General features: G+C 45.8%; 1 protein-coding gene across 1 annotated transcript in view; it reads left to right on the top strand.

The window, feature by feature from the left end:
- The window catches only part of cacna1ib (calcium voltage-gated channel subunit alpha1 Ib), a gene marked incomplete at its 3' end in the record, with an annotated part of 148,468 nt that overhangs the window by 116,120 nt on the left and 14,848 nt on the right, over window positions 1-17,500 (top strand). Inside the window, 7 exon segments of the mRNA XM_080843756.1 lie at window positions 2,137-2,288; window positions 3,255-3,364; window positions 5,021-5,154; window positions 6,449-6,519; window positions 9,540-9,618; window positions 10,195-10,316; window positions 12,881-13,342. Coding sequence (XP_080699882.1) covers window positions 2,137-2,288; window positions 3,255-3,364; window positions 5,021-5,154; window positions 6,449-6,519; window positions 9,540-9,618; window positions 10,195-10,316; window positions 12,881-13,342 — 1,130 coding nt within the window.

Genomic DNA, 17,500 nt, shown 5'->3' with positions numbered 1-17,500 from the left:
AGCCTATATTCCAGAAGTATGCATGTGTGAATGTAGCCTATATTCCAGAAGTATGCATGTGTGAATGTAGCCTATATTCCAGAAGTATGCATGTGAATGAGCAGGAATGGGGTTGGGAACAGGTTGGGTTCTAGGAGGTTAACTATGTTCTGTGAATATCACAGGTGATACAGCACTGTAAGGAACAGGTTGGGTTCTAACAGGTTAACTATGTTCTGTGACTATCACAGGTGATACAGCACTGCTAGAAACAGGTTGGGTTCTAACAGGTTAACTATGTTCTGTGACTATCACAGGTGATACAGCACTGCTAGAAACAGGTTGGGTTCTAACAGGTTAACTATGTTCTGTGACTATCACAGGTGATACAGCACTGCTAGAAACAGGTTGGGTTCTAACAGGTTAACTATGTTCTGTGACTATCACAGGTGATACAGCACTGCTAGAAACAGGTTGGGTTCTAGGAGGTTAACTATGTTCTGTGAATATCACAGGTGATACAGCACTGTAAGGAACAGGTTGGGTTCTAACAGGTTAACTATGTTCTGTGACTATCACAGGTGATACAGCACTGCTAGAAACAGGTTGGGTTCTAACAGGTTAACTATGTTCTGTGACTATCACAGGTGATACAGCACTGCTAGAAACAGGTTGGGTTCTAACAGGTTAACTATGTTCTGTGACTATCACAGGTGATACAGCACTGCTAGAAACAGGTTGGGTTCTAACAGGTTAACTATGTTCTGTGACTATCACAGGTGATACAGCACTGTAAGGAACAGGTTGGGTTCTAACAGGTTAACTATGTTCTGTGAATATCACAGGTGATACAGCACTGTAAGGAACAGGTTGGGTTCTAGGAGGTTAACTATGTTCTGTGAATATCACAGGTGATACAGCACTGCTAGAAACAGGTTGGGTTCTAACAGGTTAACTATGTTCTGTGAATATCACAGGTGATACACGACTTTAAGTAGGTCAGCCCTCGGTCCCACCCTCCCCTACCTAAATGCTTTAATATATGAATAAAGCCATTAGTTATTTTAGTACATTTGGGTCCATTTGTCTCGCTGCTAAAAGAGGGACAGATTAATCTGTGTCTCTCTTCTTTTCTGTCTCGCTTATCTCTCTGCGTAATTTTCCACCCATCCCTACCCATCCTTCATCCCCCTCTCCACACTTCTTCTTCCCTTTCCTCCCCCTGTTCCTCCCTCTCTTGCTTCCCCTTATGGCTCTTGTTCAATCTTGCTGCCAAGATTTTCCTCTTCACCCTTTTTCTAGCTCGCCCCCGAGCGTCCTCCCCATATCGGATCATTTCCTTTTTACTCTCCCTCGCTTCCTTCTTTTCTCCTCGGTTCCTTCTTTTTGCCACATCACTTTTTACTTGTATATGTATATATACAAATTTATACTGTATGTATATGTTTATGAGTGTATATACTCATATGTATATTTATATGTTTGTGTGTGTATATATGTGTAAATACACGTATGTACGTATATATATCCCAAATAATACATCTATACGTTTCTACTCTACATACTTTTTTTTAATTGTGCTATTGCTGATCATGCATTTGGATATGGGGGGTGTTTATGATATGCACTGAGAACCAGATTTGCTGTCTGCATGGTATTTAGACTACATGCATACAAAGTGGATGCACCACCACCACCACCACCTCAGGACAACATGGTCTGAACATACTCTGATTACACATGCATACATTTACGTCTTCCTTTGAAATGCAAATGTGGGAACATTCCGGTAAAGATATACTTTAGGCGGCACACACAAACTGGTGTTAACTGGTCTTCCTACTCTCCGCCTCCCTCTCCGAAAGCAACTTCTTTCCCTCTTTATCCCCTCATCTTAACCGTCTTCTGTCTTTTCTGTTGTGCATTTTCCGTTTTGAGTCCTACACTCTACAAATTTGTCTCTCTCAATGAACCTCTGTAAGCAGTGTCTGTCTCTGTCCCTCTGTAAGCAGTCTCTGTCTCTGTCCCTCTGTAAGCAGTCTCTGTCCCTCTGTAAGCAGTCTCCTCAATGTACTTTTGTAAGCTGTCTCTGCCCCTTTGTCTCTATCCCTCTCTAACCTTCTCTGTCTCGTCCCTCCGTCTTCCCTCCCTCTCCAGAGGCTCAGAAGGTGCCCTACTACGCCAACTATGGCCACGTGCGCCTGATGATTCACACCTTCTGCACCAGCAACCACCTCGACATCTTCATCACGCTCATCATCTGCGTCAATGTAGTCACCATGTCCCTGGAGCACTACAGCCAGCCACAGGTGACTGCTCTACAGACTGACTACAGCACCCACAATGCACCATTGATCATCTTGACAGGGTTGGCGTAGATCCCTGCAAATGTCAAGGGGTTGATAGCAGAAAGTAAAGATGGCACCATAGCGTTTCTAGCACACACTAATGATGTGTGGGACAAAGATGTCTAATCGGAATAAAAAGAGAAACAGCAAGGGTGATTTTGTTTTGATGGTCCTGAATTAAATTTAGTCAGCCACTAAAAAAATCCCAATGCATAAACGCATAATGAGATGAAGCGTCTGTATTGTATACATGAATAATTAAAATACAAAACAATTAAGGGCTGTTCTTTGCGCTTCAAATCTTGCATACGGCAACCACCATCACCCAAAGATAATTCTGGGATATTTACATGCATTTGTGAGTCACTAAATATGATCTGTTCTCTGAACAGCATTTCAACACACCAGTGGTTTGTACCCTTCTGTCACACACTAGATTCTCAGGAAACAAAGGCTTAGTTGATGTTTAACGAGACCACATCTAGATGTTTGTGTGTGTGCGTTCACACACACACACACACACACACACACACACACACACACACACACACACACACACACACACACACACACACTCGCACACTCACACACTCACAGACACACTGCCATCAGCACAGTACATTAATTTCCTATTAATAAACAGTCACAGTCATTGGTGGTTACTAGCTTGACCAACGGGGCTGCTGGATGGCTGTTCTCATTAGAGGAGAGGTGGTGTGCAGGCCTGGGCTCTTCAGTCTGTTGAGTCTCTGCTGTTGCTATTGTGTGGATCATTAGACTAATATTCAGAAGTATTGAGACACTGTAGCATGCTGATATACTGAGCCAATAGGTGTGGTAAGTGACTGTCATTCTTCTGCTCTCTCTCTCTCTCTTTTGCTCAATCACCCTCTTCCTCTCTCTCAACACATTCTTGTCGCTTTTCAGTCTCTTGAGACAGCCCTGAAGTTCTGCAATTACTTCTTCACCACCACCTTCGTGATCGAGACGGCGCTCAAGCTGGTGTCCTTTGGCGTTCGCCGCTTCTTCAAAGTCAGGTAACGGTCGGCGGCAGGCCACTCAGCGTCGCACTCATCTTGTCCCCGTGCCCCGTGATTGCTAATTAATTGAACGGATTAATTATTATCTAACCCATCACCCCCTCAGAGCATAATGATTCACGATTTACAGTTTTTTTCTCTTCTCTCCCTCTACTCAATCTGATGAGCGACCGATTTGGCAAAAAAAGAGGTTATAATTATGCAGATCTCATGCTTAATACGTATCCATGTGCGCCAAATCACCTCGCTACGTGTCTGTAATGGAGCAAATGATGTTATGGCTCTCAAAACAAAATCATCTCTAATTACACACGTCATCCGTGGAATGTTTGCTCCGATATTCAAAAAGGCCAGGCATAGATTTTACAGCTAATTTGTGTGTTGCTGAAGCCCTTATAGCAATCTATGCAATATTTATCAAAGAGGTTTTTTTTTTTTTTTTTTGAGTGCACGGAATTGCATCTGGCACTGAACTCACAGACCTTAAATCTGGGCAGCCATTCATAATTGTTTGAGGCATAGTGGTGTTGAGGGAAATGTTTTCACTCCCAAGTACTTCTCCGTTCCCACTTCGAGTTGTGAATTGAGATAACGAACGCTGTGAGAAAACCATCCCGACTTACGCTCCATACCCAATTACAGGCTGGTTTTGTTGTAATTGTCTAATTATAGTTTTGTAGTAATTGTCTAATTTTGTGATTTGAGTGACCCATTTTAATAGAGATGGCCAGAGATAACTCCAGCAGCGGCGCATTAATGTATCAGTTACAGAACGCTGAACGCTGTCCGTGATGAGATTCATAATACAGTGCATCCTCTCATGCCTTGCTGCAGTCAGAACTCGAAAATAATATTAAGTATTCTTGTGGAGCAGCAAGATTGAGCAAAACTGTCAGTTTCTTTGTCGCAGCGATTCTTTGGTTGCGCTGAACTTTTGTAGGAAGACAAAGGCATGACAGGTTACCTCAGGTAAGGTGAAGGGAATGAGTAAAGAAAAAGTGGTCTAGGATTGGTAGAGAGAGGTAGATTTAGCTGTATGTCAGGTTTATCGGAAATTAGCTCCACCTGGTTGAGTTTCCGATAAGGTCTCTGAACCTAGGCATCAATCATTTACTGCTTTTCGATTTTCTGCACCGGATCAAAAGGACTAAGAAACTGCCTGCGGATAGGTGCCCCTACTGACCGCAATGCAGCACAGTGAATTGGAACTTCGATACTGTCAGTGCAACGTTGCAGTCTCCCAACACTCAACACTAAGCATTTAGCACAAAATGTGGATGGCTTTGGACAGTTCTGTTAGGAGCCATTTTACTCATCATTGCAAGTAGTAGCCTGGATAGTCTGGCAGTCTGGATATCCTCACCCAGACAGGGTTGTTTCTGTAATCGCATTACATACCTGACAGATTAAATATATCAGGTGTTACAGGTGTGTGGTATTTGTCAGATGTGTGTTTGTGTGTGTATCTTTCTCTCTCTCTCTATGTGTGTGTGTGTGTGTGTGTGTGTGTGTGAGTGTGTGAGTGTGTGTGTGTGTGTGTGTGTGTGTGTGTGTGTGTGTGTGTGTGTGTGTGTTGAGAAGTGGTGGAGTTTTATGAAGTGTGTTTTCTGCGCGCCTAACCCCCACTCCTCCTCCGCCTCCTGCCTACCTCAGGTGGAACCAGCTGGATCTGGCCATCGTGCTGCTGTCTGTGATGGGCATCATACTGGAGGAGATCGAGATCAACGCCTCGCTGCCCATCAACCCCACCATCATACGCATCATGCGGGTGCTGCGCATCGCCCGAGGTGAGCTCGGGGTCGGGTCACTCCAACCCTTCACCCACATGCCCACACATGCCTCCGGACATCATTGTAGGTGTCTATCAGTGGGCTTATGAACTGATCTGACTCCCCAAGTCTGCATCAGACATTTCCTACTGAATTCTTATTAATATTGTATGGCATGTCAGTATGCGATTTCCTGTCCACACACACACACACAGACACACAGACACAGACACACACACACACACACACACACACACACACACACACACACACACACACACACACACACACACACACACACACACACTCGCACAAACGCACACACGCACTCACACACTCACACACTCACACACTCACACTCACACGCACACACACACACACACACACACACACACACACACACACAGTATCCCTGATTGCCACCTGCGTTTGAAGCTCATGAGCCCAGCCTTTAATCCCTGTTCTACAACCTGAAGGAGAGAAAAACTGCTGACCCACCTCTTCTGCCAGCAAATCCAATCTCACACTTGGCACAGGAACTTCTGATGGCCTTCTCCTCCATCCCTCTCCTCCTCCATCCCTCTCCTCCTCCATCCTCCTTCTCCTCCCAACCTTCTCTTCCTCCTTCTCCTTCTCCATCCCTCTCCTCCTCCATCCCTCTCCTCCTGTTCACAGTGGCCGGGGCCCCCCAGTGTAATTATAGGGGGCCACTGGGGCCTGTAATGAGTGGCACGGGCAGCACCTCGGCCAGGAGACGCACACCACCCCATCCGACGAGCCGCCTTTTCTTCTGAAGGGGCAACATGTTGTTTCTGTTGCCCGAAAGCACCAATGTTTCTATCCCAACCACAACTATATATGAAAGTGCTGTGAAACTATAGTGTTAACATTCTATGCATTAGAATATTGTGAAACACTACATTTCTTCTTCATTAATAGTTGAATAATCGTCAAAAAGACATTCGTGAACGGGCTGCTGTGTTATTGATAGTCTTGCACACTCATTCTATCCTCACACTCTTTTTCTATTTTTAGTGGAGAAAGTTTGAGAGGTAACCTGTGCAGTGGCAATCATGAAAAATGTCCTGAAGCAGCTCTGCCCTCATGAGACAGCCTCTCGCCCTGTGACAGACTGCCCTTTCCCTCACGGCCTCTCACCGTTAGGCCCTGACATATCCCCACTCCCTACGCTACACATTTTTTTTGTGCTTCTACAATCTGTTTCCCAGTGTCTGCCCTTTAGTTTTTCTCTCGCTCAGTTTGTTTTAAAAATTCTTGTCTGTCTCTCTCTCTCTCTCTTCCCACTCCGCAGTCCTCAAACTATTGAAGATGGCAACCGGAATGCGGGCTCTGCTTGACACAGTGGTCCAGGCCTTACCACAGGTAAAACACACACTCACTTACACTCATTCTCTCTCTCTCTCTCTCCATCTCTCTCACTTACACACGCACAAGTCATTTGACAAGCAGACAGAAAGGGAAAGGCCCAGTCAGCAGTCACCCCCCCCCCCCCCACACACACACACACCCCCCACACACACACCACACACACACACACACACACACACACACTCACAGACTGCAACACACTGATCACCCACTCTGACAGATGGCGCAAAGGGCACTGCTGTGGCGGGCATCAGAGTCATCAGCCTCAGCTGCCCTCTGCATCATCAAGCAGATAAGCATCTCTCGTTAGCGCCAGCCCTGGGCACCCTTTATCTGAAGGCTATGCAGCAGTGGTTCTCACGGTGCTGGACGAGGGGGGGCGGGGGGAATTGATGGAGTGATGGTCAGCCTGTCTGCCATCTCCTCACATTCATTCATTTGGGGGATGGGGGACCTTGAAACATCTTGCGTAAATCACGTTAGTGATTACATTCTATTACAATGAAGTTCTCCAAAGTCTGGGAAAAGTTTTTACGACGTGGCATTTTCACAGTTCGCTGCTTACCTCTGCGGGATGTGGGCCAAATCAGAGCCGGGTCCGTTGTGGGGTCTGCTGCTCACAGGTTTATATCGGTTAGATGCAGCTGAGGTGCTGTGCACCCACACATTCTTTATTTTGCTGGAACGTATCAGAAAAGGAGCTCAGCTATATGCAGTTTGAGGCCTGGTGAAGTCTGATTGTGGTCCCTTCTTATCGCTTCGAGAAACAGAGACACAATGCTTGGAGACACTGTTTTACGCTTTTTTACACGTTTTCGCTTTAAAAAAACATTTTTTATTCCCTCCATATTTCTCCTCCCCTCTCACTCTTTCTCTCCCTCTCTCTCTCCCTCTCTATCTCTCTCCCTCCGCTTTTCTTTCGCCACGGCTCCTTATCCCGCCCAGGCTCTAAACGCGAGTGAATCATGCGTGAACCCATTAGGTTGTTGTTTTTTTGTGTTCTTTTATTTTACGTGACCGTAAAGCCTGCTGTTTGTCACGCTTGGAGACGAGCGAGCTGAGTCATGGCCCATTAGTCCCTAAATAGGCTCCGTAAATGGCGGTTTAGATGGCCGCGTTTGATGTCTAGGCTGGCCGGGCACCGCGTGTGGGAAAAGTGGCTCCTATTTTATCAGCGTTTCGAGCAGGTGTCGGCTTGAACAGCTCCGTGACATCTGTCTGCCATCGCTCTATGTGTCGATGTGAGAGTGCCCTGGGAACTGGAATAGAATGGATGGATCACTGCTCAGTGTTTACCTGATTACGACGTTTGTAATGCAGTCATTACAGGCTTGCAGTCCTATTAGGAAAACATACTTTTGACTTTGGTGGAAGTTTCTTATGTTCCTGCCCTTCATTCTGTCGTTGGTGCATACTGTAACTCCATCATTGGTACATACTGTGAATCCATCATTGGTGCATGGTGTGAATCCATCATTGGTACATACTGTAACTCGATCATTGGTACATACTGTGAATCCATTAGTGATACATACTCCTTCCCTCTTCCCTCCCTCCCTCTCTCTCTCTCCCTCTCCCTCTTTCAATTAAATTAAATTATAATGGCTTTATTGGCATGACTGACTACAACACAATGTTGCCAAAGCATGTTTACACTAAATGTACAATCGCAATTAATATAAATCAATAAATACAAACAATACGTTATAGATGGTAACAATGTGGTATATAAACAAATAACAGGTTCATTGTTCATTGTTAATTATTAAACATTAAATATTAGTTATGTGGGACAGGGAGTTTACATTTCTGTGGAGCTCATGGCAGGCTGATACATATTTTGCTGCCAGTCTACAGCAGTCCTCCCTCTCTCCCAGTAGAACTTAGAGTCTGTCAAGATCATTTAGATGGTGGAATTCTGGTAACATTTGTGTTATTTTGTCAAGATAATGCTTTCTAAGACTTTGGTTATGGTTGCAGTGAATCAGGAAGTGTAGCTCCGTCTCTACTGTTCCCTGGTTACAGAAAGAGCACAGCCTCTCCTCTCTGGGCAGCCAGGTCTGTCTGTGCCGGCCGACTTCTACTGCCAGGTTGTCTCTCTCTCTCCCTCTCTCTCTCTATCTCTCTCTCTCTCTCTCTCTCTCTCTCTCCCTCTCTCTCTCCCTTTCTCTCTCTCTCTGGGTCACTCTGTAATAGCATGCCTCCACCCAAGCAAAACACTCCAGTTTTCAGGATTGGATTTCGGCCTTGTCACTTAAGCAAGGTTTAGTGCTTGAGGCTGGGGGGAACCCCCCATCCCCATCCTCCTGCCCTTGGTTGGGTGTACATCCAGTCTATCCGGACCCAGAGGAATACCACTCTCCAGCGCTCAAGGCCCTGTGGGAGCTGGGAATGTCAAGCGTTGATGCTGTTGTTTGGGGCTGTTGTTGCTGGATCTAATGCCTCTCACTTCACGGTTCGGTGATTTATTAGAAGGCCGTTTGTGCGGCAAAAGGAGCAAACCTCTAGGGGCCCTGGAAAACGCTCAATGTTTTTTTTGCCCCGGTCGATCTGATGGTGCATTTGTGGAGAGTGATTTTTAGGTAGGGAAAGAAGTCCAGGTTTTTTCTTTGCCCTCCCCCAGTAAAGTAAAGGTTAGATGCTCTATGATGTTGCTGTGTTACTGGACCTACGGTGGTAAATTAATGGAGTGTGTGTGTGTGTCTGTGTGTGTGTGTGAGTATGTGTGTTTGTGATTGTGTGTGTGCCTGTGTGTCTGTGTGTGTGTGTGTGCGTGCGTTCGTGTGTGTGTGTGTGTGTGTGTGTTGCGTGTGTGTGTGTGTTGCGTGTGTGTGTGTGTTGCGTGTGTGTTGCGTGTGTGTGTGTGTTGCGTTTGTGTGTGTGTTGTGTGTGTCTGTGTGTGTGTGTGTGTGTGTTGCGTGTGTGTGTGTGTGTGTGTGCGTGTGTGTGTGTTGCGTGTGTGTGTGTGTGTGTGTGTGTGTGTGTGTGTGTGTGTGTGTGTCATTGTGTTACAGGTGGGGAACCTTGGGCTCCTCTTCATGCTGCTCTTCTTCATCTATGCTGCTCTGGGGGTCGAGCTGTTTGGGGAGCTGGGTGAGTGTGTGCTTGGACTTGTTCAAACTGTCACACACATATTAATCCAGATTCAAGTTATGCAGGCAAAGATGTCTAAACACAGTGGCCGCCTAACACCATGATTTGCCCCCTTGACCCCTTGAGGGGTACCTAAAGGCATTAGAAGGACAGTAAAGCAGAGAGGAGGTGTATGGATTGAGAACAGGAAAGTGGAAAGTGATTTCCTGTTGTCCATTCCTCTTCTACAACTCTATTGTTATGCATTGCTAGTCCTAAGCAGTTTAGAGTTTGCTTTTTTTACACCGTGAGAAACAAATACAAGATCCATTGAGTTCACAAGGGTGGTGTATGCGTGCATTTCTGTGCATGTACAGTTGGTGGACGAGACCCATTGCAAGTCTCTGTTTGAATCAAAGAGGGCTCTGGATTCAAATAGCCCAGGTCTGTACGATTCCCATAAGAAGCCATATTATCACCTGTCCATGCGAGAGCTCCACTCCCAGACACTTGTGATGAGAGATTGTGTGTTTGTATGTGGGTCGTGTGTCTGTCTCCTCCGGGTCTCGCGTCCTCCGTATCCCCCTGTTTCCCTAGTGTGCAACGAGGAGTTCACGTGCGAGGGCATGAGCCGTCACGCCACCTTCGAGAACTTCGGCATGGCGTTCCTCACGCTCTTCCAGGTCTCCACGGGCGACAACTGGAATGGCATCATGAAGGTGGGTACCCTGCGTTGACAAGCCAAATGGCAGACAATGAATGACAATATTAACGCATACGTTATCCAAATCCAATCCACATAATATGATTACTGCCTTGCACAGCATGATAGAGCAGGGCATAGCATAGCATAGGTGTGCCATATCGGAACAGTAGCACCAGTGGCGGCTCCTGAAAAAATTCTCAGGGGGGGCAATTTTTTTGATAATGATTAAGGCGACCTATTCAGTAGGTACATTAAGTTATCCGATTTACTCATACAGCAAAACCTTTTTGTCCACTATTGGCAGCAACCAACAGTAATATCTCCCCTCTTTCTACATAGCTAGAGTAGCAAGATACAAGTGGAACGCTATGGAAGAAAGTTACATTCAGGAGCCTTCATAAGCAAACATGATGTGGCTCCACATTAACTGATCCCACTTTTTCATTATCCACACGTCTCAAATGTTGTATGATGTAACCTAGCTGAACAGGACACATGATATGTCCACTAACAACATAAAGAAGGGGGCAACTTACGTCAAAACCAACGATATTTATTGACTGATCTTGAAAGTATTGGCTTACAAAAGCAAAATAAGTCATCACATAAAACATTATTTAAAGTTAGTTCACACTGTGAAACCTATGAAAAGTGACAGTGGTATAGATACAGACCGCGTTAGCCACTTCACGATCGCGATTTTCTTTTGTTCCAATTTCCCTCCCTTTGTAGAAAACTGTTGAATGGATACTTTTGGTCTAGGGTTTTTTGGTCAATTTATCTTCAATATTACGCTGACTAAAAAGAAGTTTCTGTCAAAGAGCGGATGAGTTGTTGTGCTGAACAGGTGCCATCTTGACATGCCTTTGTCGAAGCTGTGTGACGTCCTCATTGCATTTTAGCATAGGCTTTTGCGTCGCTTACTTATGACTAGACTTGGAGGGGCGAGCCCTCCCGGAAGCCATAGAGAATGCATTGAGAGTGTAGCTGCCAAATGTGAGGACCCTGCCTGATGTGAGTCCGCCAATAGGATGTCTAGAGTCAGCCGCTGCCTGATGTGAGTCCGCATGCGCAAACACAAACGGTTTACGGCAGAAGGCTCAGGAGCAAACTATCCAAGACGTGCATTCTCATACATGGTTTAATATCAACGTATCTGGCTTCTCTTAACGCATAATGTAGGTTTATTTAACGTAGTGTTTTATAATTTTGTCAACGGTTTACAGCATAAGGCTCTGTGTCAACATATGGGGCTATGTTGTATTACTGTTACTAGTAGGCTAATGAATGCACTGCTTAACTAATAATTCAATAAACATGAAGCTTAACATCATAAACCTTGGTGGATTTCAAACGTAAACAAATGCGCTTGTCATTCCACTTCATGCTGTAGCCTACACCACCAGCATTACCTGAACCTGGCTCGTTGTAGGCCTACTACAATAGTGTCGCAAAGTTTGCGCATGCGGACTCACATCAGGCAGGTCCTCACATTTGGCAGCTACAGAGAGTGTAAAACGCATTTAACATGGTAGTCAATGGGAGAGGTCTGGGGCGATTTTCATTTCGTCCAAGATCGCCCTGAAGGGGCGGGGCCATTTGAATCACGACTCTAGGCTGACTGAATGACTGTTACCTGATTCGACAAAGACATACAGAGGCATATCAGACGGTCTAGTGGTAGAATCCGACAGAAAAAAATATGAAATTTACATTTACATGTAGTCGTGCAATTGAATTTATACATCAGGAATTATCATTTTTTTATTTTTTTTATTTTCTTCCTTTTCCCATAGGCAGTGCGTCGCCCCAATCGCCCTTATGGACGAGCCGCCACTGAGTAGCACTAATAGTAAAGTTTATTACACTGTGTAGCATGGCACAGTAAAGCATATTGTAGCACAATTGCAGTACAATATAAATACCACGCTTAATATCATGGTTCAGTTGTGCTAGTGTTCTTTAGCCTGTTGGTTTAGGAAGGAGCCACCGGATGAAACGATTGTTGCAAACAAGACAAGTTTTTACTGGCAAGTAGCAATACAGTATAAGAGCAGAACTACATCAATGGCTGGAGAAGGTGCTTCTGCCATTTTCAGAAAAAGTTCGGTCTTTTATAGCCCAGCCCAGTGATGTATCCATGTTATCACTCTGGGTCCACGAGGTTCCCTGGTGAAGCAGGCGGCATGATGGTCCTGTCCAATCCAGGAGCGTGTGATTTCTTGTAAATGATGGCCCTGTCCGTTATCTTTTCTTTAAACTTATTTTCAACTGAGCACAGTGCATTCTGTCCCTGCTTCCTTGACCTTGCTGACTGTCGCTGACTGACTGCTCTTTAAATGTTGTTCTTTAAACAGGCTCTGGTCTCCGTAAAGGTCGAGAGGCAATTTTATTGTTATGGCGCTATACAAATAAAATTAAACGGGACTGAATTTATCTTACAGTAGCGATTGAAGCCATTGTAATCATTGCTATTGGAGGTAACTGGTATTACTGATTTTGGCATTACTATTATAAACAACTATTCAACAAATGGCACCCATTGTCTCACCCCCACCCCCACTCCCTTCCCTCCAGGACACCCTTCGCGAGTGCCCAGCTGGCGAGTACAACTGCAACCCCAGCCTGCAGTTCATCTCGCCAATGTACTTTGTGAGCTTCGTGCTGACGGCGCAGTTCGTGCTCATCAACGTGGTGGTGGCCGTGCTCATGAAGCACCTGGATGACTCCAACAAGGAGGCCATGGAGGACGCCGAGATGGACGCCGAGATCGAGCTGGAGCTGGCCCAGAGCGGCCTCTGCTGCATGGGAGGCATCGGTGCCGCCGGTGGTGCCGGCGCCGCCGCAGCAGCCGGGATAGGAGGGACTGTAGGACCTGGGGTCGACCGTGGAGGAGGAGGAGGAGGAGGGGTAGGCGAGATGGGGTGCAGACACCAGGGTGTTACCGCGGCCAGCCCCCATTGTCCGCACGGGGCATCGAGTCCGCGCCTGATGGGCCATGATGCCTGTAGTTGCCGCATGCTGTACTCGCCAGCACAGGTCAGTGGCCAGCTCCACACCTGTGTGTGTGTGTGTGTGTGTGTGTGTGTGTGTGTGTGTGTGTGTGTGTGTGTGTGTGTGTGTGTGTGTGTGTGTGTGTGTGTGTGTGTGTGTGTGTGTGTGTGTGTTGCGCGTGTGTGTGTGCGTGTGTGTGTGTTGCGCGCGCATGTGTGTGTGTGTGTATGTGTGTGTGTATGTGTGTGTGGGTGTGTGCTCTCCGAAATGTCATTGGAGATAGCTGACGAAAACATATTTGGGTTCAGTAATCAACATGTGATGTATTCCCCTCAAAACAACAAGAACAATGTATTTCAGGATATAAATAGGTAAATAATTGTTATTTATTTGATATATACATATTCCTCCTCTGATTAGCAATAAGCTGTAATTTGGCAATTGAATTGGGCTGCACCCATGAAAGTCCCAGAGGAATATCAATTTGACATTCTTTAAAAATTAATCCTGTACAACATTCCATAGAGGTTCCCGTGGATTGTGGGAATATCTCCACCTTTTCCTTGTGATTTCAGCCAGATATTCTAACGACGCCTGGAATGAATTCTGGCTGTGACAGTCTTTCACAGAGTAGCATATTTCAAAAAACCTGCAATGTTCACACGTTATCATTTCTGCCGGCACTGATTGTCTGTAATTAAGTCTCCTTTCACGTCCCCAGTACTCATGGCACCTTGTGTGTTTGAATTGAATGAGGTACGGGGGCTCATGCTGTGTCAGGCCACGTAATTACTGTCATCGTAGTCAAAGAGAAATGCTGTGATTGTCCTGCCCCCTCTGAATGGATTGTGTCGAACCATAAAGGGAAAAAATGACATACCTTGCAATCCTGTTTCCCCTTGATACCCCGCCCCCCCTTAACTAGGGGCACTTAACCAGAAATGTCACATTTTTTTTGTTCGTTCCCTGCTGCATTACAGATTATATAAGAACCCTTCTAAGTAGTTTCGGGGGGGAACAGCACAGATATTTTTTAGAGGCGTTAGTCGATACTATGGTCATTTAAGACTTTTATGTGGCTGTTTATTTTGTCATTTGTTGTCTAGTGCAAATCTTTGACAGTAGTTTGTGGTTTTTTTTTGGGGAGGGTATTGTATTTTAAAGGCCTGAGTCGATGCTGAGGTCATTTACGCCCTTCGCATGGCAGTTGATTTTGTCATTCGTTGTAGTGCAAACCCTTGCCAGTCGTTTGTATTTTAGAGGCTTAAGTCGATACTATGGTCATTTAAGACCTTTTGCATTGCTGTGGAGTTTGTCTTTTTCTGTATAGTGCGTCCGTTATCGATTCTCCAACGTCTCAATCCCACCACACAGCCCAGCAGTAATAGCAGTAATTTTTTCACCTCACCTTCCCCTATTTAATTTGACCCAGTTGTTTTCTGGCAAGATGATACCAGAGTGGTTATGTGTTTATAAGATGATTGGATTGGGCTGATTATACGAAGGGAGGGGAGGGGTTGGTAGATACAGGAATATAGGGAGAGAGAGAGAAAAAGAGAAAGAAAAGCAGAGGAGAGATGACTCACAGAGGGAATGTGCTATAGTACCGAGGGAGGGAGGGAGGAGAGGGAGGAGAGGGAGGGAGGGAGGGATAGACGACTGCCGTCCTGCGAGAGCCTAAACCTGGCAGCTCGACGCAATGCATTTTGGCGCCATGGAAACAAGCTTGACTGTATTGGCCCTCATCCCCCTCTTTGATATCAACAGGTCGTTTCTGTTTCGGCAGTATACACACAGGCATGGGAATGAAATGACATGAACTCAATAGAACGCAAGTAAACACAGTGGCAGGTACACAGACACCCACACACACACACACACACACACACACACACACAACCGCACACACACACACACACACACACACACACACACACACACACACACACACACACACACACACACACACACACACACACAAACACACACCCACACACACACACACACACACACACACACACACACACACACACACACACACACACACACACAGGCAGATGCAGACAAGACGTTGTCATGTACAGTATGACTCACAGATTTGTGGTCTGGCATGTGACCGTGTTTCGCAAAAACAGCCGGTGTGATCCGTGGTACGTCTGTGCTGCTTTTAGAAACTCCATCCCCTCCACCACTCACCACCACAATCAGACCCCCCCCCCCCACACACACACACACACACACACACAGAGACACACACACACACACCCACACCACAATAATCAGTTACCCAAACCACCACAGTGCACCCTCAAAGAACAGACAACTCTCCACACACACACAATCTACACACACACACACACACCACCCCTGTCGTAACTCGCCCACAGTCCACCCACACAATCAGAATGGTGTCTTGATTGCGGTGCGGACGGAGTTTATTTATAGGCACAGCAAATGCAATTTGGAGAGTGAAGGCGAGAAGCCCTGCCGCACAGATAATGAGAGGTGCAAGGAGACAGGGTGGTGGCAAGCCAAAAGGAAGATAACTGACGTGGAGCTGGAGGAGAAAGAAAGAGAGAGAGAGAGAGAAAGAGAGGAAGAAAGAAAGAAAGAGAGAGAGGGGATCTGGATGTGTGCTGGAAAGCAGAGATGCAATCAGTACAGGTGACAGAGCAGAGCTCACCCGCTGGCTGGTTTGGCTTTGGCTCCTCGGGGGAAACACTGTAGTGACGACAAGGCATGCTTATTTCTATAGCACCTGCCATGCACAAAGGCAATATTTCTATGGCCCCTGTCATGCACAAAGGCAATATTTCTATGGCCCCTGTCATGCACAAAGGCAATATTTCCTGACAAAAGCTTCTCATAAAACTTTGGGACCAAAGCCACAGTAACTTTAACAATGACGACAAAACAAAGAGGCAATTATAGCCGTGCAAAACAAAATAAAAGTCACAAGAACCATGGAATGATACAGCCACAGGGCAAACAGAACCATGGAATGATACAGCCACAGGGCAAACAGAACCATGGAATGAACCAGCCACAGGGCAAACAGAACCATGGAATGGAACAGCCACAGGGCAAACAGAACCATGGAATGAACCAGCCACAGGGCAAACAGAACCATAGAATGATACAGCCACAGGGCAAACAGAACCATGGAATGAACCAGCCACAGGGCAAACAGAACCATGGAATGGAACAGCCACAGGGCAAACAGAACCATGGAATGAACCAGCCACAGGGCAAACAGAACCATAGAATGATACAGCCACAGGACAAACAGAACCATGGAATGATACAGCCACAGGGAAAACAGAACCATGGAATGGAACAGCCACAGGGAAAACAGAACCATGGAATGGAACAACCACAGGACAAACAGAATGCAAGTCCACGTAGGATCACTGTATGGTTTTTCTACAAGTACATACTGAGACTACAGTGACTCTCAGGGCCCAAATGAAGCCCAATGGGCTCTGGTGAGTGGAGTACAGGCTGAGAGGCCTCATAACAGGTTTTATAACCTCATAACCTTATAATAGGTTATATAACCTTATTACCTTTTAATAGGTTATATAACCTTATAATAGGCAGTGACTAAAGCGTTACAACAGTGTAGGGACAGGGAGGGAATGTTTTGTCAGTTGCAAGGCACCATGTCTTTACTATGGCAAGATGACAAAAAGACAGCCACCTTAAAATGCTACGTTTAAAGGACTGAGTGAGTTGCCTTAACTTAAATGGTATGAAAACACAGACATGGAGAATACAGGGTCGGTTTACAAAGGAGCCTTGAAATGTTGAAATAAAGCGCAAAGGGTTTTTTTGAAGTCCTTGTCAGAGTTATTCCTGATCTACCGCTGCCTTAGTGGGGTTTTTCAGATTGATCTGATGTTCTCTTTAAAGACCACTTTTGCTGTGAGAGTTTTACCTGATTCCGTACATAAAGCTGTGTCACATCCCAATGACATCTGTGGAGCTGACATTCCTACTAGTAATTGAAGCACTTTGGTTCAAGGGTAATTGATTGGTGAAGGTAAATAGCATAGACTGAGCACTGAAAGAGGCAGCGAGAGAGAGAGAGAGAGAGAGAGAGAGAGGTAGATAGATAGATAGATAGAGACAGAGAGTTGTGGGAGCAGAAACCATGTGAGTGACAGGTAGCATTTGATTAGCAGTAAGCGGTGTGTCTTTGTC

The sequence above is a fragment of the Sprattus sprattus genome, assembly GCF_963457725.1.
Source record: "Sprattus sprattus genome assembly, chromosome: 1".
Taxonomy (NCBI): domain Eukaryota; kingdom Metazoa; phylum Chordata; class Actinopteri; order Clupeiformes; family Clupeidae; genus Sprattus; species Sprattus sprattus.
This window is presented reverse-complemented; position numbering and strand designations above follow the sequence as displayed.